Source organism: Coregonus lavaretus, assembly GCF_964263955.1.
Source record: "Coregonus lavaretus genome assembly, chromosome: 28".
Taxonomy (NCBI): domain Eukaryota; kingdom Metazoa; phylum Chordata; class Actinopteri; order Salmoniformes; family Salmonidae; genus Coregonus; species Coregonus lavaretus.
In genome coordinates this window covers 18,249,486-18,269,403 of record NC_140015.1, presented here as the reverse complement: position 1 = coordinate 18,269,403, position 19,918 = coordinate 18,249,486, and the positions used below count along the sequence as shown (strand labels likewise).

General features: G+C 46.0%; 1 protein-coding gene across 9 annotated transcripts in view; it reads left to right on the top strand.

Moving 5' to 3' along the window:
- The first annotated feature begins 4 nt into the window (after positions 1 to 4).
- The window catches only part of LOC311104134 (histone acetyltransferase p300-like), a 33,106-nt gene continuing 13,192 nt past the window's right edge, over positions 5 to 19,918 (top strand). For 4 of the 9 annotated variants that reach the window (XM_084145815.1, XM_084145813.1, XM_084145817.1 and 1 more), the window contains exons 1-17: positions 5 to 4,203; positions 7,781 to 8,358; positions 9,678 to 9,854; positions 10,589 to 10,886; positions 11,193 to 11,306; positions 11,480 to 11,704; positions 11,905 to 12,007; positions 12,186 to 12,320; positions 12,536 to 12,653; positions 12,807 to 12,990; positions 15,433 to 15,510; positions 15,641 to 15,726; positions 15,899 to 16,051; positions 16,158 to 16,652; positions 16,955 to 17,179; positions 17,343 to 17,535; positions 17,876 to 18,027. In XM_084145815.1, coding sequence (XP_084001941.1) covers positions 4,110 to 4,203; positions 7,781 to 8,358; positions 9,678 to 9,854; positions 10,589 to 10,886; positions 11,193 to 11,306; positions 11,480 to 11,704; positions 11,905 to 12,007; positions 12,186 to 12,320; positions 12,536 to 12,653; positions 12,807 to 12,990; positions 15,433 to 15,510; positions 15,641 to 15,726; positions 15,899 to 16,051; positions 16,158 to 16,652; positions 16,955 to 17,179; positions 17,343 to 17,535; positions 17,876 to 18,027 — 3,408 coding nt within the window. In that variant the 5' untranslated portion in view covers positions 5 to 4,109. Of the gene's footprint in view, positions 4,204 to 7,780; positions 8,359 to 9,677; positions 9,855 to 10,588; positions 10,887 to 11,192; positions 11,316 to 11,479; positions 11,705 to 11,904; positions 12,008 to 12,185; positions 12,321 to 12,535; positions 12,654 to 12,806; positions 12,991 to 15,432; positions 15,511 to 15,640; positions 15,727 to 15,898; positions 16,052 to 16,157; positions 16,653 to 16,954; positions 17,180 to 17,342; positions 17,536 to 17,875; positions 18,028 to 19,918 lie in introns of all 9 variants that reach the window. The other 5 variants (XM_084145812.1, XM_084145816.1, XM_084145814.1 and 2 more) reach the window with 2 other exon arrangements.

Below are 19,918 nucleotides of genomic sequence, written 5' to 3'. Positions count from 1 at the left end.
CAGAGTTAGGGCTGAGAGAGACTAGACATGGGGAGGGTGACCGTACACACACCTCAAAATGCTGAGTGTGAGCAAGAGTGAGTGTTCATTCCTCTCAAGATGAGTGAAGGGTCACATTTCAGAGGGTTCTTCTTCTTCTTCGGTATATTGGCGATTGCACAATTTAATGTGCATCCCACCACCTACTGTGCGGGATGGAAACAGGGTTCCCACAAAAAACGGAACAAACTACCTAAATAACTACCTAAAATCAACTTTACTGTTAAAAAAATGAACTGATCTGATCCCTACACAGGCTCAAGGGGAGCCTGGGAGTACGGGCTGTCTTCCGGCGCCAATACCCCTTGCATGTCTTCAGATGTATACTAAACAAAAATATAAACGCAACATATAAAGTGTTGGTCCTTTGTTTCATGAGCTGAAATAAAAGATCCCTGAAATGTTCCATACACACAAAAAGCTTATTGCTCTCAAATTTTGTGCACAAATTTGTTTATATCTCTGTTAGTGAGCATTTCTCCTTTGCCAAGATAATCAATTCACCTGAAGGTGTGAAATATCAAGAAGCTGATTAAACAGCGTGATCATTACACAGGTGCACCTTGTGTTGGGGACAATAAAAGGCCACTCTAAAATGTGTAGTTTTGTCACACAACCCAATGCCACAGATGTCTCAAGTTTTGAGGGAGCGTGCAATTGGCATGCTAACTGCAGGAATGTCCAAACAGAGCTGTTGCCAGAGAATTGACTGTTAATTTCTCTACCATAAGCTGCCTCCAACATCGTTTTAGAGAATTTGGCAGTACATCCGACCGGCCTCACAACCGCAGACCACGTTTAACAACGCCAGCCCAGGACCTCCACATCTGGCTTCTTCACCTGCGGGATCGCCTGAGGAGGGGTGGGGTGTATTTCTGTCTGTAATAAAGCCCTTTTGTGGGGAAAACTCATTCTGATTGGCTGGGCCTGGCTCCTAAGTGGGTGGACCTATGCCCTCCCAGGCCCACCCATGGCTGCGCCCCTGCCCAGTCATGTGAAAACCATAGATTAGGGCCTAATTAATTTATTTTAATTGACTGATTTCCTTCTATGAACTGTAACTCAGTAAAATCTTTGAAATAGTTGCGTTTATATTTTTGTTCAGTATAAAATCCTTAAGTCCCAAAAACGTTTCTGCCACAGCCATAATAATGTCCAGTTTCTTAGACTTCTTTGAGACTTGAGCCGTACAGTTTATAACTGTGGTAATGAACGCCACAAAATCCATCTTTTTAACACACAGGGTATCTTTTGACTGGCAGCAAACATTTAATACAGGCTGTGGTACATCCACTTCCATATCTTCACTAGCATCACTTGTTTTCCCAATTATTTCTATGGGTTTCTGGAGGACTACTTGATTATTCCTCATGGATCTGAATGTGGTAATGTTTTCATTGTCTTTTTGTCTATTATAAAAATAGAAAACGTCTGTTCTCACAAAAAACTAATACATTTCACAGGTTCCTTGCAGGATAGGAGAGCATTAGAGAATGGCTTTATTGTGCAAGAATTGTTTCATTTATTAGGAATATTGGGATTTGAGATTTTAAGAGTTTATTGTTGAAGACAAAATGTATATTTGTGTGTGTGTTATAGTCATGTCTATTTGAAAATGCTGTTATAACAGAATTCAGTTTTATTATTTGTAACAATTGGTCATAAATCAACCTAAATGAGACACCTGATATAGCCTATATGAGCATCGTTTGCCGCAATGATAATGTTATTTGTATCGCTAGAGAAGAAGCGAAGCGCCCTCTAAAATGTATTCTGATATGTTGGTGGAACACGACTGCCCCCTACAGATGATAGCACTAGTATTGCAACTCCGAAAAAATACGAAAGGATTTTCCGGGTAAACCCGAGCACCAACCCCCCTTCACGCCTAATGTTGCTGTACCTCAACCCTCCCCCGTATCAGAGGAGTAGAAACAACAAGCCGCCATTTTGTTTGTGCGGACAGACCGAGAGGCAGGAGATACCGAGAAAGAAAGCGACTTCAGCGCGGATAACAGCGACTCCGAGACCCGCGGGTGAAAGAGTGGCGGTGCGAAAAGAGGGAAGAAAGGAAAAACAAAAGACAAGACAGAAGAAGAATGAGGGAGTGAAAAAAGGAAATTCTCTGAAAATCCAAGGAATGGGTGTTTTTACGGAGCGGAGAGGCGGAAGAAGGCAATATATTTAACGAAGAAAAAAACCTGCGAGCGAAAAAAAAAAATAGAACATGAAAAAAATCATAATTTACCCATCGCCACCGATGAAAAAATGCCCGCATAGACAAATATACCGATAAATGTATATTGGGTATTTGAGGGGGGATAACAGGCAGGTTTAAAGGAAAAAATAAATTAGGATAAACGTGAAGGGGGGCATTTACCATCACAAAGACTCAATGAAAGGATTTTGTGGATCCCAAATATGTTTGGGGGTGTTGCTATCATTATCTTATGGACGAAGCTTGCCACTTTTCTAAAATAGCCATAATATTGTAGCGACCCCCCTCGCTTCATCAGATTTTTGCTCATCGCTGTATTCTCTTGTTCGGGATTTTTTTATTCACTTGCATTGCACCCTAAATCAGCGTACGCAGTGACCGATAATTTCTTGCAATATTTATCAACCAATTTCATCTTTCTAATCAATGGTGATCTTATTGCAGTAGGCTATATGATTACCTTTGAAGACCTGTCTTTGGTAAGCTTTAAATCTCAAACACTTGGGCAAGTAAACCAAACGTCCTCTGCAAAATAAAACTAGGACTAATTGGATCAATCTGGTAGGACATTAATTGGCACATTCTGGGCTATAACTCAAGAAACGATTTTTGCAACATCAAATCTCAGAATTTAGCCAAAATTATTTTTCAGGACACAAACTAATTGATACATTGTATTGCATGTAATTGACATAATCTCGCAAAGGGGTGCAACATCCAAATGTGCATTCAGTGTCCGTTATTTTCTTTCCAATTCAGTGCCTTGCATTGACAAACTAACAAAAGAATGACACGATGTAGACTACAAGTAGATGCTAAGGGAAATGTATTAAATACATGGAATTAATTTAGCCCATAAGTGTAGTACAGCCTATTGGAGAACAGAACTTGATCAGTCAGCTTCACGGTATTCTTTTTTCAGAGCTGAATTGCACTCCTATACTATATTTATCTAAAATACAATGCGAATTGTTTGTGTTGAATTGGAGGGTTTTAACCCATTCTTTAAATGCATCTTAAACCACTATCACTCATTGGGACTGGGTATCCCGGTTTTATAGCCCCGAATATTGATAAACCTATCAAGTTCTTGTTTCTTGACGATCCCAATTTACGTATGGGGATGATTTTTATATTCTGTCACTGTCGGACACATTCATCGGTGTATTTTTATTAGATTAAGGACCTACCGCCATCATTTTCTTATTTGTCCACTCATTACTTTGTGGTAATGTTGGGATCAAATTGCATTGACTGCAATGGCAATTCAGACCAAGTGGAAGATTTATCCGTTTTCGGGTCTCTCGTAACTGTTGCATGAGACGAGGCCCCCAACGGTAGCCTACCACTGGGGTACGTTTTGCTTGCGTTCTTTATCGCGTTTCCCCATCTTGCTTCCCTGGACACGACCCTTCAGCAGAGTGCTCTAGAATTAAACACTCGATTTCGCCGCCGACTATGGCGGAAAAGACTGACGCTGCCATGGAGGACAGGTCTTGGGACAATTTATCCGACGCCGAAGAGGCTAAATGAGGTTGTCGAAGGCCTACTTGCTTGTCTTTTTCATCGACTCCACCTTCCCTCCTCCTTCTAAACTGAGAAATCTATAAAGGAACAACATCTCCGACAGGGGAGGGGGATTGATAGCTACCGCTAAGCATAGATCGAGAGTGGGTACCCTGAAAGGAAGAGTGTATCGCAATTGCCTCCTTTCCCCCTACCGTCCCCAAACGGTGGGGGAAGAATCAAAAACATTTACAGAAGGGAAGTTTGAAAGGAGTCGAAGGACGCAAACAAGGGAATAAGCCAATCCTTTGTGGATACATAGTTATTTTTTAATTCGTGAAAAAATATGGCCGATAATGTTCTAGAGTCTGGCCCGCCTTCAGCCAAGAGGCCTAAACTATCATCCCCTGCTCTCTCAGTCTCCGCCAGTGATGGAAACGGTAAACATTTGAAATACTATAACAGTCCTGCCTAGCTGTTCAGGGATGTTATATTACCTAGCAAGTTAACCAGCTTGTTTTACCAAGTTACCATGAATGATCCACCTCCATCATCAGCCAGGTTGTGTGATACCAACGTTAGCTACAAACTAGGTGGTAGTAGTAAAGGTTTGCTTGTTACCCAACTGGTCAAAGTAAAGTTGACTGGCTAATTGCCCTCCCAGTGTTATGGTCTGAAGTGAAAGTTTTGAAGTTAGCCAGTTATCTGCCCGCTTCAAACAATGGGATAGTCCAAGTATAGCAAGTTGTGAACTCACTATTGGAATTTAGGTAACTACAGTTAGCCAACTTAGCAAGCTAATGTTACTTCTCCTATTTAACTAGCTGCAGCTTGCCACCATTTATGGATAGCCGGCTAGTTAGCTAACGTTAGATATTCAACTTGAGCGCTGCAAGCAATAAAGATGCATGCTTTTGATGTTTGGGTAGCCACTGTAGCTAGCTAGCTAAAAACGTTAGTTATTAGCTATCTTAGGTAAATTGGCATAGCTAGCTAATCAGAAAGGTGACACATGTACATTTTTAGTATTGGATTGGTGTAGGGGTTCATTTATTTTAACCTGTTTCGACAACTTTGCTATAACATGGTGTCTGGAGTGTTGTTATACTTACGGCAGTTAGCTAACTAGTTAGCGTTGTGACCGAGCCATCACCACTTCTGTGTGTTGTGTACTGCTGCATTGTCTAGAAGCTAGGTGGCTACACTAGCTAGAGTGAGTCAAGTAGCTCGTAAGCATACTTAAGTTGTAGTGCCTTTTGTCGCTACAATGTAGCAGCGTGACGTTATGTTAGGCGTTTGTACGTATGTGTCTATCTTTTTCATACCCTTTTGTTTTAGAGTCTGAATTAATTGGACTGTAGTATAAGGTGTTGTTGACTACCATTGAGTCCTGTCGGCGCTTTTTTGCCCCTCATTTGCAGGACTGCCCCGTTCAATTCTAGCTACAATGTTAACTCATTTTAATACTTTGATAACACGGTAAAAGTTAAATGTCAAGCTTAAACTATTATAGGCCAGATTGAAAAACACAACATATTTCCTAAATGTGCAGACCCCACTCCCTGACGCATGCAATTCATATTTATTAAATGGGTAGGCTAAGTTAGCTGCCTTGGCTGGTAGTTGGCACCCATAATTCCCCATTTTGTTTGTTTCTCCATGTCATGTCTGTCATCAGGATGCATTTATTCACAAATTAAACAATTCAGGATTGCCCAAATAGGTCCCTCCATAAGTTTTAGCTTTCGTTTCAATGCCATTTCTCACATGACACGAAGTCTAGATTGAACTTTTTTGGAGCACTATGGCTACAATTCGGCAAAAGATCAGAATTGGGCTGCCTGTGTAAACTCAGCCTATCTCTACTGTACCAGCCCAACCAAGTTGCCATTTCACTTGAAGCATGCCTTGTACAAGCATGTTCTCTCTTAACATACAGCTCTGATTTATGTGTCATCCAAGTTCTGTTGTACCAACCAAGTCATTACTGGAATTCAAAGAAAGGCTCTGCACAGGTCTAACAAACCACTCTGTGGTGAAAAGCTGATTCTGTTTGGAAGGGAAGAGCAAATGCAACATGCAACTCCCCTCCTTTCCTCAATAATAAAAAAGCACATCAGTCGGCCGGGGTGTGAAAATGGTGGATGTTAGAACAGGCTGTCAGTCCAGTAAATGGCTGCTGTCTGTTGCCTCCCATTGTGATGGGAATCTGGGGCATCGGTGCTTGACTGAGTCTTGTGGACCAGGAGTCACTCACAGTAGCATTTGCACAAGCAAGCATTTGCAAAATCACTGCTTCAGAGGTAGTTCCTGTTGCACCCCCCCCATTCCCACCCAATGCAGACACAAGTGTACACAACTTACCATGTGTTTCATTGGTCATGGTGGGGGGGTAGTAGCCTACATCTTCATTTTAGTAAGAGTCAGGGGATATAGGCGGTAAAGTAAGTAAATTGAGAAGGCTTTCTCGTTTATGACATTAGTGCAGAGACTGTGACGGTGTTCAGCATCTGTATGTAGTTGAAAACTACAGGTACGGATGTTGTATCCATGCCGTGCAGAAGAACAATTTGATTGTTCCCTGTACTACAGTCACTGCAACTTGGGGGATAGTGTAGAAATGTTAACACAGACTCAAGCTTGACTGAGGATGCATGCTTGCATATTTGAGGCTAGCTTGCTTATTTGAGTGGATCAGCTCTTGTGTGTTTAATGGAATATTTCCCCCCCCTCTAAGATGGCTGCAGTCCTGCTTCTGCTCTAAGCTAGAGATGGCAAGAGGTGAGACTGATTGCTTCTGGTGCCGTAGGCGTTTCAAGTCTCTGCCAAGCACACCCTCAACCTGGTGTCATAAATAGACCACTTGCCCCTGGTTTCTGAAGTTTTATATCCAGAGGTTTGTTTGCCAAATGATAGTCATAAAGGACGCAAAGGTTTGCCTTTGTTTGGTATCCACCGTGCACTGTAAGTGAATTCACGTCTCAGCCAAGGGCAATTCAAGTAGATCTTGGAACTTAGCAGACATGCCTGCTATTTCCCTTTCTCTATGTAGAGGCAGAGAAATCTCTTCTATACACACATATCCACCTGCTGCTCAGTCAGTGTTTACTTCTGTGGCTTCGCACTCTGACCCTACCCTGTCCACTCTATGTTTGGCACCCCATCAAACCACAAACTGGCCCAGGAGAGGAAGCTCTTTGGTGGGAGGCTGTAGCCAGCCACTGCACTGACTTAGGGTCCAGAAAGGGGGGCGATTCATTTAGTTGGTTGGAGCCAGCCGCTGCACTGACTTAAGGCGTCCGCATTCTTCCCGTCTGAAACAGTTTGTGCATATATTATGATTACATTTTGTGAAGTTTTTGTCTTCGGCAAGGGTTTTCTCGGCTGTTTGTGCACACCACATTTTTTCTGAGGCAAGCCGAAGTTCGGTAACCGAAGTCTACGCCCCTTTGTCGGTGATTGGTCAACAGTAGGGATTCTTCAATAAAGTTTTTGTAATTCAATGAGAGACGACTTGTTTTCATGCACATTTTTTCACTTGCGACTACTGCACCAAACATCTTAGTTAGATGTACAATTGCATGACTAAGACCTCCTTGGCAAAAACATAAAAGTGAATTACAGATTTCTTGAGCTATCTTAAATTAATTCAGACTATTTTGAGGACGTGTATACTGGCTAAGGTATTTTAAGCGACGGTCTTTTAAGGGAGTATGCGAGGCACAGACGTTCACTTCGCCTAGCCGAGTTCTGCTATGAGCAAACCAAACCTAGTATGCAGACGCTGTTAGTGTCCAGAAAGAGGAGGGATTCATTTAGTTGGTTCTTTAGATGTAGTGATTTCTCTTTCCAGAATGAATATTATTGCTGCACATACATTTGAAGGAGGTTAGAGCTTTGTTACTGAGCTTGCAACGTCAAGGGGCACAAGTGCATTTATTTGCTACTGCTCTCAATGTACACCTCAGGATATCCCACTAACCCTGCCCTCTCTTTCCTCCTCTTACCCCCTCCCAGATTTTGGTTCACTCTTTGACCTGGAGCACGACCTCCCTGATGAGCTCATCAACTCGTCGGAGCTGGGCCTTGTCAATGGAGGGGACCTCAGCCAGCTCCACACCAGCCTGGGAGGAGGCCAGGACGCTGCTGCCAAACACAAACAGCTCTCGGAGCTCCTCCGGGCTGGAGTGCCGCCCCCCTCGGGCCAGCAGGGAGCCACCAACATCCCTGGTGGCTCCATGGGCCTCCTGGGCAGCATGAACGCCTCCCCTGGGCCCCAGAGCATGGGCCCCCAGGGGCAGCACCCCTCACCCCAGCAGGCTGGCATGATGCAGCAGGCGGGCATGGTGGGTGGACTGAACAGGGCCATGATGGGGGCCCAGAAGGGCAACGGCCAGCAGCAGGGGCCCACGCCCCAGGGCATGATGGGGGGCCAGGTGATGAACGGCTCGCCCCGAATGGGTTACCCGGTCAACCCGGGCATGGGAAGTAACAGTAACCTGCTGGCAGAAACCCTGCAGCAGCAGGGGGGGCAGCAAATGGGGGCAGGGGGACAGGCTGGGATGAGGCCACAGCAACCTGGAGCACTGAACAAGGTAAGACCTAATTGTTTTGTAGATGGACTTGTGTTCATAAGTGTCTACAGGAGCAGGATCCTCTTTTACACATCTTGATATTATGCAGTTTTGCTCTGTGCTGGTCTTGGTGTTCAGTACATCTGGCTATGCTAGCTGTCTTGACACCAGACAACAGTGAGATGCTATGTTTAATATGTCATTAGCTGGTTTCAAGATTGCTCTGAATGAACATTAATTGACCAGAATCGAGAAGAGTATTTGGTGTGTGTGAACCGTGAAGTGCCTCTTCCGGAACTGATCAAGTATGTCTATGACGGCAGTAGAGCAGATTCATCAACCTTTACCTGTTATTGTGTATCCCAGCTATGATGTTGCCATAGGCACATTTTAAATAGGCACTTCACATTGCTATCAACAAAATTGGATCAGTATGTGGGTGCTGTTTAAATGCTTGTTTGTTGGTGCTGTAAATATGACAATCCAGTTGTCAGAGCTGTCGTCACGAGGGCTGGGGATCGCTGGGTGCAGTGGATGCTGTCATGTTCAGGCTGATGTTGCCTTCCTAAGACCTCCAGAGTTGTAGTCTGGCTGAGGTGAAAAGCAGAAACCATCAGTGTAGGTTCTCTTTTAGTGTTTGGCCAGCTAAGAGCATAGATGTTCATTGTCAGGTGGACAGTGTCTACATGCATTTCCATAAGGTGTCCAAAACAGTGGGGAGTAAGAAGGGTGCAGACTTACAGCAGTAGAGTTGCATCCTAAACGATCCTCATGGGACCCAGCTGAGCAGTGACCAGCTTATTAGCTGTTGGCCGTATCTGTCTGTTTTGGAAGTAGTTGATTACATTCCCTTATATTTTGTAAGGATAAGGGTTCACAGATGATGGAAAGCTGCTGGTGTAAGAGCTGATTTGGTCTTACTCCCCCTTAGCAAGCAGCTGTTCTCTCATTGTCACCCCTAGATCACTATTATCTTCAGCAGAACATGGTCTTGGTGTTTGTGTGAAAATGCTAGGAAAATTCAAGCTATTTGTTGAATTATGTTTTCGTAAATATGTCAGCGTTAATGCTTTCTTAACAAACTCTGTGAATAAGACCAGACTGACTACTGCTCAAAGCAGTGTCATGCTTAATGGTCCTGAGATTGAACTCTAATATGAATCTGTCAACAACAACTTATCTCAGGTTGTGATTTAAAGTTAATGAAGCTTCATTAGTGTCGTTTAATCTGCTCTAAATGTATGTATTTTTGTACAATACAGAACCAGGAACATGAGTGTAAACTAGATCTCACTCACCTGACATTCCCTCCATTTCTCCCCCCCCCCCCTCTCTCTCAGATGAATATGATGGCTAATGCGGGCCCCTATGGTGGTCCGTACGGTCAGTCAGCAGGCCAAGGTCTGGGTGGTGCTGGGCTGGGCCCACAGCACCAGAACAAGGCTGGTCTGCCCAATAGCCTGGCCCAGTTCAACCTGGACAAGAAGACACCGCCTGTACAGGGCATGGCTGGGATGGTGAGGGCATCTTTTTCTGTTCGTCTTATTTTAGTGAAAGATATAGGGCCGGGACGATACCAGTATCGCGATACTTGTTAGTGTCGTGGCAAGGAAACAAAACATGAAGCGGATATAACTTCTTTATAGGGGCGGCAGGTAGCTTAGTGGTTAAGAGCGTTGTGCCAGTAACCGAAAGGTCGCTGGTTCTAATCCCTGAGCCGACTAGGTGAAAAATCTGTCGATGTGCCCTTGAGCAAGGCACTTAACCCTAATTGCTCCTGTAAGTCGCTCTGGATAAGAGCGTCTGCTAAATGACCAATTATTTATTTTTATTATTTTTATGAAAACAGCCCTAATGTTGCAAACAAACGTCATTATGTTGTCATCCAGAGTCCTATTTATTTGTTTTCCAAGCTATAGCAGACAATATTTTACATACAGCAGGTTTTTAAAGAACCAAAGAGTTTGGACTGCTTTGTGTTTTCATTTTTGCCATGGAAAAAATATTGCGATACTGGTATTGTCAGTCCTACTAAAATACTAGATTAATGACCCTCTGGACTTCGGTGGTAATCAACTCACAACCCACTGCACTAAGTTCGGCCCATCCCACCTTGTCAACTTTGATCTCCCTTTTAAAGCCCCTCCCTTGTCTTTAATCCTCCATACAGCCCCTCTATCCCAGCCATCTTCCTTCTACGTCCCCCTATCCACTCTGGTTAACTCCCTCTCTTTTCGCTCTGTGTCTTCAGGCCTCCCAGCAGGCCTCGGCGGTAGGGCCTGTGTCTGTGGGTGGAGCGGCGGTTGGAGCCGGGGCCCAGGCTGGCCTTGGTACCGTGGCAACAGGTCCGGGGGCAGCGCCCCCCACGGCCGACCCGGAGAAGCGCAAGCTGATCCAACAGCAGCTGGTGCTCCTGCTCCACGCCCACAAGTGCCAGCGGCGGGAGCAGGCCAACGGGGAGGTGCGCCAGTGCAGCCTGCCCCACTGCCGCACCATGAAGAACGTCCTCAACCACATGACCCACTGCCAGGCTGGCAAGTCCTGCCAGGGTGAGTTGGTGGTCCTTTTTAATACTGTTATTTTTGGTTTGTTAATATTCTGAAGTGGCTTCCACTCTCCAAGAGGAAGTAGAGGAAGCCACTTTAGACTATTGAGATGCACCCTTCCTCTTGGTTTGAGCTTTATTTAATCCATGTTTCTGTATGTTGCTTTTCCCCAATCTGGCCTACTCTGGGGCTTCCCTTGTTTTTACAGTTAGATTTCCCGCTTAACTGCTAACATTAGGTCTCTACTAGGACACTGTTATTGTGTTGCGCTGTCAGTTGTCTCACTTTCTCTCCTTCTTTTCCCCTCAGTGGCACACTGTGCCTCGTCGCGACAGATCATCTCTCACTGGAAGAACTGCACTCGGCACGACTGTCCTGTCTGCCTGCCTCTCAAGAACGCCGGAGACAAAAGGAACCAGCAGTGTGAGTGTGGTGTGTAATGAGCTATGTGTCTGTCCTCTGCATTGTGATGTACTACGTGTCTGAACCAATATGGCTACCTGTTTAACATCAGTTCCAGTCATTGTTCATGGCAAGTTGATTTTCTCTCTCTCCCTCTCACTTCTTTTCGCTCTCCTCTACCTCCATCTCCACAGCTCTACTAAGCAGTGCCGGGGTTGGCCTGGGCAGCTCGTTAGGGGCAGTGCCAGGGGGTCAGCCCAGCAACCCTAACCTCAACCCGCCCAGCCAGATTGACCCCAGCTCCATTGAGAGGGCCTACGCCGCCCTGGGCCTCACCTACCAGGGCAACCAGATGCCCCAGCAACCGCCCCAGTCCAACCTGCCCAACCAGTCTGGCATGAGGTCGCTAAATGCCATGGGTGAGTGGGCATGGGCTCGTCAACAACCGTGTTGGTGAAGAGGAGGATGAATCTAGAAAAATTAACTACGACCAGGGGCAGTGTAGCAGACTTCTTAGTTTAGTCATTGATTGAACAGGATAACATTTTTAAAGTGAATGGTTTTGATTCCGAGGAAAGGAACTGCTTTGAACCTGTCCTCTCTTTATCTGCCCCTGTAGGAGGGAACCCCATGGGGATGAATGGAGGGGTGGGGGTGCAGCCCCCCAATCAGTCCAACCTGCTACCAGACGCCATGCTGCACAACAATATGAATGTACAAAGGTACAACACACTCATACCCTCCCCCTGAAATCACTATCCTGTCCATGGAATTCAATACTGATTTTATGGTCCTGCCATCTCTAAAGACTCAAAACATTATTCTACACAGCAACACACTCACAAGTTCACAAAGTTACTTCAATGATGTCGTCTCCATCCCTCTCTCTTCATCTCTCAGTTTGATGAACGACGGCAGCGGGGCGGGCAGCCTGGGCTCCATGCCCATGGCGACCCCTCCCTCAGCCGCCGGCATGAGGAAGAACTGGCACGAGGACATCACCCAGGACCTGCGCAACCACCTCGTCCACAAGCTGTGAGTCTGCCCTGACTGCACCAGAGTCACAGAAGGGGACACGTAGGCCATTGCAGTTTTAAAGAAAAAGTGTTCTTCTGCTATTGCTGTTAGATGAGTACTCTGTATATGTGACTCTGGACTGCACCCTCACCACACAGTCTGGTGCAAGGCAGGCTGTCAGTGTCTTTTGGCTTATCTCTCTGTATCTCTTTATCCGTCTGCTGGGTGAGCAGTGTGCAGGCCATCTTCCCCACCCCGGACCCGGCTGCGCTGAAGGACCGGCGGATGGAGAACCTGGTGGCCTACGCTCGTAAAGTAGAGGGGGACATGTACGAGTCGGCCAACAGCAGGGTGAGAACTGACTCCTCAATGTTGTGGGTGAAGGCTGGTATTACAGTAGTATACCAGAAATGGAATACAATGATTTAAACTAACTGACCACAACTAATAATGGCGGACTAGAGGGTGTATTTGAATTTATTGAATTTCCTGTATCGCTACCAGGCGGAGTACTACCACCTCCTGGCTGAGAAGATCTATAAGATCCAGAAGGAACTGGAGGAGAAGAGGCGGACGCGGTTACAGAAGCAGGGCATGATGCCCACACAACCCGGCATGCCCCCCTCAGGCCTGCCACAGGGACCCCTTGGCATGGGCCAGTCGCCTCTGGCCCCCGGACAGCCGCCCAGTGAGTAGACACTTTAAACACACATATTTGACAACATTGCTACTCTCTTTCAACATAAACTTAGCAGATCTTCATTGTAAAGGGTTTAAACACTGTTTCCCATGCTTGTTCAATGAACCATAAATAATTAATGAACATGCACCTGTGGAACGGTCGTTAAGACACTAACAGCTTACAGACGGTAGGCAATTAAGGTCACAGTTATGAAAACTTAGGACACTAAAGAGGCCTTTCTACTGACTCTGAAAAACACCAAAAGAAAGATGCCCAGGGTCCCTGCTCATCTGCGTGAACGTGCCTTAGGCATGCTGCAAGGAGGCATGAGGACTGCAGGTGTGGCCAGGGCAATAAATTGCAATGTCCGTACTGTGAGATGCCTAAGACAGCGCTACAGGGAGACAGGACGGACAGCTGATCGTCCTCGCAGTGGCAGACCACGTGTAACAACACCTGCACAGGATCGGCACATCCGAACATCACACCTGCGGGACAGGTACAGGATGGCAACAACAACTGCCTGAGTTACACCAGGAACGCACAATCCCTCCATCAGTGCTCAGACTGTCCGCAATAGGCTGAGAGAGGCTGGACTGAGGGCTTGTAGGCCTGTTGTAAGGCAGGTCCTCACCAGACATCACCGGCAACAACGTCACCTATGGGCACAAACCCACCGTCGCTGGACCAGACAGGACTGGCAAAAAGTCCTCTTCACTGACGTGTCGCGGTTTTGTCTCACCAGGGGTGATGGTCGGATTTGCGTTTATCGTCGAAGGAATGAGCGTTACACCGAGGCCTGTACTGTGCAGCGGGATCGATTTGGAGGTGGAGGGTACGTCATGGTCTGGGGCGGTGTGTCACAGCATCATCGGACTGAGCTTGTTGTCATTGCAGGCAATCTCTACGCTGTGCGTTACAGGGAAGACATCCTCCTCCCTCATGTGGTACCCTTCCTGCAGTCTCATCCTGACATGACCCTCCAGCATGACAATGCCACCAGCCATACTGCTCGTTATGTGCGTGATTTCCTGCAAGACAGGAATGTCAGTGTTCTGCCATGGCCAGCGAAGAGCCCGGATCTCAATCCCATTGAGCACGTCTGGGACCTGTTGGATCGGAGGGTGAGGGCTAGGGCCATTCCCCCCAGAAATGTCCGGGTACTTGCAGGTGCCTTGGTGGAAGAGTGTGGTAACCTCTCACAGCAAGAACTGGCAAATCTGGTGCAGTCCATGAGGAGGAGATGCACTGCAGTACCTAATGCAGCTGGTGGCAACACCAGATACTGACTGTTACTTTTGATTTTGACACCCCCCCCCTTTGTTCAGGGACACATTATTCCATTTATGTTAGTCACAAGTCTGTGGAACTTGTTCAGTTTAAGTCTCAGTTGTTGAATCTTGTTATGTTCATACAAGTATTTACACATGTTAAGTTTGCTGAAAATAAATGCAGTTTAGGTGTGATTACCACTGCTTGATTCCAATTGCGTGGCTCTATTTACTTCAATAGCTAGATTTCCATCCAATTGGGAACAGATTTTCAAGACTATTCAAAAATCTGCATAAAAACTAAATTAGCATTCTCTAACCAGAGGTGTGTTTCCATCAAACTTATTTTATTCCTCTTGTGTTAGTTTTTTAAACTCTGCATCATTGGGAAGGGCTCATAAGCAAGCATTTCACTGTAAAGTCTACACCCGTTGTATTTGGCACGTGACAAATAAAAGTTGATTCGATTTTAAACGGACTTGTTGCGGATAAAAGCTCTGTGTAATGACAGAGTGCATATAAAAATGACTTTTGCGGTTAATTCTCATGTACTGTATTTAATAACAGAAGTTCAATGTGTTTCAATCACATTTTCAACTCTAATTAGCAAACTTGCCCACTCTGGTTTTGTCGCATGCTCTCTAGACAAGAGTGTGCTGATAAAGTGGACAGGGTGGATTATATGAAGAAGAACAAGATCCTTTTATTTGATAATTGGCAGCCAAGCACCAATCATCATGTCACCAACATTCAAATAATGGCCTACCGTCAATATTTATCGGAAATGTGCATGATCACCGTGCATTTAACCACCATGTGAAGTTCATCATAGCTTATTTAATCTGCCTATAAACTCGTCATGCTTTTCCACGTCGTGGTGGTAGGCCTACAATGTAACATATAATTGCGTGACTCCAAGTTTACTTCGATATGATGGTTATTGTATCAATATTTCCACTGCAATTGTCGCATAATCAGTTATACACCCATGTCTAGCGTATTTGGTTTGGGGACATTATGACATTTTACTGACAAATGTCCTGTTTCCATCAGGCCTGTTGTGACTTTTTTTATACGTCAGCCGTCAGGTAATTCATCTGCATGAAATGGTTGGATGAAACCTGGTTACTGTAGCCATAGATGCAAAGCTAATTAATGTGTTTCTCTTCACTCTCAGATGGTTCTCATGCTGACCCCTCCATGGTTCGACCCACCGGACCCAATCAGATGGGGAACAGGATGCAAAACCCTGCAGGTAAGCTCTTCCTACAGTCATACATGCTCAGCTCAGTTTGCTGCTTGGCACAAACCGAACCAGTCTGAATGGTGGACCTATAATGGTGGCTAATGGGTGTTACTGCTTTGCTCTCTCTCGTCTCTCTCAGGGATGAATCAGTTTGGTCAAATGGGGATGCAGTCATTAGGTCAGAGGTCAACGCCTCCCCTCCCACTTGGCGGACCTCTAAATCAGGTTAGTAGCCCTCTCTCATTCCCAATGTCCAAATGAAGTTGGAAAATAACTGCGTTCAATATTGATATAAATTGATTATATTTCAACATTCCAATCACAGCGATTTATAGAAAATAACCATGGTCTCATTAGAACAAAAAGTTAATAATTTATCTTGCTCGATCTCACTCAGATGGGTATGGTGCAAACGCGGATGGGGCAATCCAACGTGGCCCAGCTCCAGAACCAGTACCTCCCTCCTGGTCAGTTCCCTGGGTCCAGTCCTGGCCTCGGGGCTGGCCCAGTTGGCATGAACCATCCAGGACCACAAGGAGGCGTGGCACAGGTAAATAAATACTGGAACCAATGATATAAGTAAAGGGTGACACTAAAATAGTTGTCATATTTGAAGTTGGGTATAGACTAACCATCTCCTCCATGGTGTTCTCCAGCAGGCCCAGATGCCCACGCCGCCCTCGCTCCCGGTCAGCAGCCCTACAGCCCAGCCAGGCTCAGCGGCAGGTTCAGGGCCCTCCCAGTGCTCCATGGGGCCAGGCAGCGTAGGTGGAGGCCCTCCTTCCAACCTGCAACTGCCCAACTCCAACTCGTCCCAGCCCAACTCACACCCGCACTGCCCCCCCATTCGACAGAACTCCCCCTCCCCGGCACGCAGCCTCACGCCAACCCCTCATCAGACGCCGTCTGGTCTGCCAGGCTCGCAAACCCCCCAGCCTCACACGCCCAACCCGCCCCAGGTCGTCCCTCCGCTCCCACAGCAGCAGCTAGCGTCGTCACAGCCAATGGGGCAAGGAATGAACTCGGAGAAGCCCAGTCAGCTCCAGCAGCAGACAATCGGTGGTGGAGCTTCTGGAGGCCTCCAGATGGGGAAGGCTCAGTCTGTGCCTACCCAGAATGCCCATGTGCCAACCCAGCTTCCGCGAACTCCAGTGAGTAGTTTCCCCCCTACTGTTCCCCATAGTCTCACTAACTCAACTCCTCATGGTTGTCAGAAGTGCTGTTCTTTGGATTCCTAAGCTTGTCCCTGGTCTCTGGCTATACCTCCATACGTCATGTCTCTGAGATTTCCCTCATTGCCTGGACAGACACCTTAGTCAAATTCTCTTGTCCCCCTGCCCTCCGTTCCTTGTTGGTCTACGTCCTTGGCTGTTCACTCTTTTCACTAGCTTTTTTGGCTGTTCCTCTGTTGTTCATTTCCTTTCCATTAACTGTTCTCTCTCTGTCCTCCCAGCTGTCTCAGAAGTCTTCTCTGACTGCAGACGGCCAGGCCTCCACTCCAGCCTCGGTGAGCAGCGTGGACCCTAGCTCCCAGCTGACCTCGTCTGACGCCCCAGCTGAGCCCAAGATGGAGGTGAAACAGCAGGACGATGAGGATGCTGAGGACCAGGGAGAGGGGAAGGCCTCTGGGAAGATGGGCAAGGGACAGGCAGATATCAAGTCAGAGGAGAAACCTGAGGTGAGGCTTCCAGTTTTTCAAATGCAGGGTTATAAAAGCAAAAGACACAGTGCTAACTAGCCAGCGAGGTGAAGATTATTTAGTACACAGCTAACAGAGTTGTTACATTCAGGATGATGTCTGGAAATGTGTATAGGATATTGAACATCATGTCCCCGCTCAGATTAAGAAGGAGAAGCCTTCAGGCGACGGATGCAAGGGTGAGCCTATGGACACATCGTCATCGGCAGCAACGCCGAAGATGGAGGACAGAGACAGGAAGCCAGAGGTGAAGACTGAGCCCAAAGACGAAGAGGAGAGGTCGGGGGCATCGGGCACGCACAGCTCCCCCGCCAGCGCTCAGAACAAGAGGAAAAGTAAGCCCCCCCCCCCCCCACACTACTCTTTCCTCTCTTATCTTCATAGGAGTAATGTACCTGTCCTTATCCTCATCTTCACATGCAAGCATTCCTCAACGTTGGTTTCGGACCTAAGTCGGCCATGGTGTATAGATCTAGGCTATGACTTTTTGAAGCTAAGTGTATATTCACCTGTAAACAGCCTAATCAAAAAACATGTTCTCATCTTTCTTGCTCCTCCTTTTCCACTACTTGCACTGCCTATATCCCCACTTCCTCTCCTCCGTCACTCCCTCTCTCCTCCGTCACTCCCTCTCTCCTCCGTCACTCCCTCTCTCCTCCGTCACTCCCTCTCCAGTCTTTAAGCCTGAGGAGCTGCGGCAGGCTCTGATGCCCACCCTGGAGGCCTTGTACCGCCAAGACCCTGAGTCTCTGCCCTTCCGCCAACCAGTGGACCCCCAGTTACTGGGAATACCCGTACGTATTCGAACTAGTAACAAAACTAACCTGGTAAGGGACTGCGCTGGCTTCCATTTTGCGTCCTTCTAAAAACGTTCTTACCGTTATTTTTAGTTCATTTTTCTCTCATTCCTTCTTCCTTTTCCTTTTTCTTTCATCCCTCTCTTCATCCTTACCACCACCACATGTGTGAGGGAGTGACTGTTGGCTAGGGGAGTTGTAGCGATACTTGGAAGGTGTGTGTGTGAGTGAGAGTTTTCTCGATCCTGAATTTATGAGTGTTATATCTCTGCTCAGGTAGAGTATACTATACATCAAACGTAGGTCAGTTGGTTTTTACTGTAGGTTCTTGGGTAGGTGTGTGTGTGTGTGTGTGCCTGTGTTTGCGTGTCAGCTCATGCTTGCTTCTCTCTAATTCTCTTACACCACCAAAAAAAAGAAAATGCTATGTAGAAAAAGTTAACTTGTTTTGCTTGTAAACCAAGTCAACAGAAATCAATGAATCTGTCAGTAACATTTAGGAGAAATGCAAATGTAAACCTTTTCTGTCTGTTAGAATTTAAAATAAATATTTTTTGATTGGTTTCTACCCGTCAGTTTTGATTAAGATCAACACTTAATGAATGTTAGACCCCTGGGCCTTTTTAATGGCGGCTTTTGTTTTTGCATTTCATCAGACTTCAAAAGGCCTAAAATAAGCAGCCATTTTATCAGTGGTACATCACTGTTCTGCATTTCAAGTAACATGCCCTAAAGGGGAAATTTACTAGCCAAAAATGTTCATAGCCCATTACTTTATTTTATTATTTAAACTGCTTTCTTTTAATCTTTTTATGCTTCCAGACTTTTTATGCTTTTACAATTCTAATTTGGATATGATTTAGCAAATTTTTTCTCACACATACAGTGGGGGAAAAAAAGTATTTAGTCAGCCACCAATTGTGCAAGTTCTCCCACTTAAAAAGATGAGAGAGGCCTGTAATTTTCATCATAGGTACACGTCAACTATGACAGACAAATTGAGGAAAAAAAATCCAGAAAATCACATTGTAGGATTTTTTATGAATTTATTTGCAAATTATGGTGGAAAATAAGTATTTGGTCACCTACAAACAAGCAAGATTTCTGGCTCTCACAGACCTGTAACTTCTTCTTTAAGAGGCTCCTCTGTCCTCCACTCGTTACCTGTATTAATGGCACCTGTTTGAACTTGTTATCAGTATAAAAGACACCTGTCCACAACCTCAAACAGTCACACTCCAAACTCCACTATGGCCAAGACCAAAGAGCTGTCAAAGGACACCAGAAACAAAATTGTAGACCTGCACTAGGCTGGGAAGACTGAATCTGCAATAGGTAAGCAGCTTGGTTTGAAGAAATCAACTGTGGGAGCAATTATTAGGAAATGGAAGACATACAAGACCACTGATAATCTCCCTCGATCTGGGGCTCCACGCAAGATCTCACCCCGTGGGGTCAAAATGATCACAAGAACGGTGAGCAAAAATCCCAGAACCACACGGGGGGACCTAGTTAATGACCTGCAGAGAGCTGGGACCAAAGTAACAAAGCCTACCATCAGTAACACACTACGGCGCCAGGGACTCAAATCCTGCAGTGCCAGACGTGTCCCCCCTGCTTAAGCCAGTACATGTCCAGGCCCGTCTGAAGTTTGCTAGAGTGCATTTGGATGATCCAGAAGAGGATTGGGAGAATGTCAGATGAAACCAAAATAGAACTTTTTGGTAAAAACTCAACTCGTCGTGTTTGGAGGACAAAGAATGCTGAGATGCATCCAAAGAACACCATACCTACTGTGAAGCATGGGGGTGGAAACATCATGCTTTGGGGCTGTTTTTCTGCAAAGGGACCAGGACGACTGATCCGTGTAAAGGAAAGAATGAATGGGGCCATGTATCGTGAGATTTTGAGTGAAACCCTC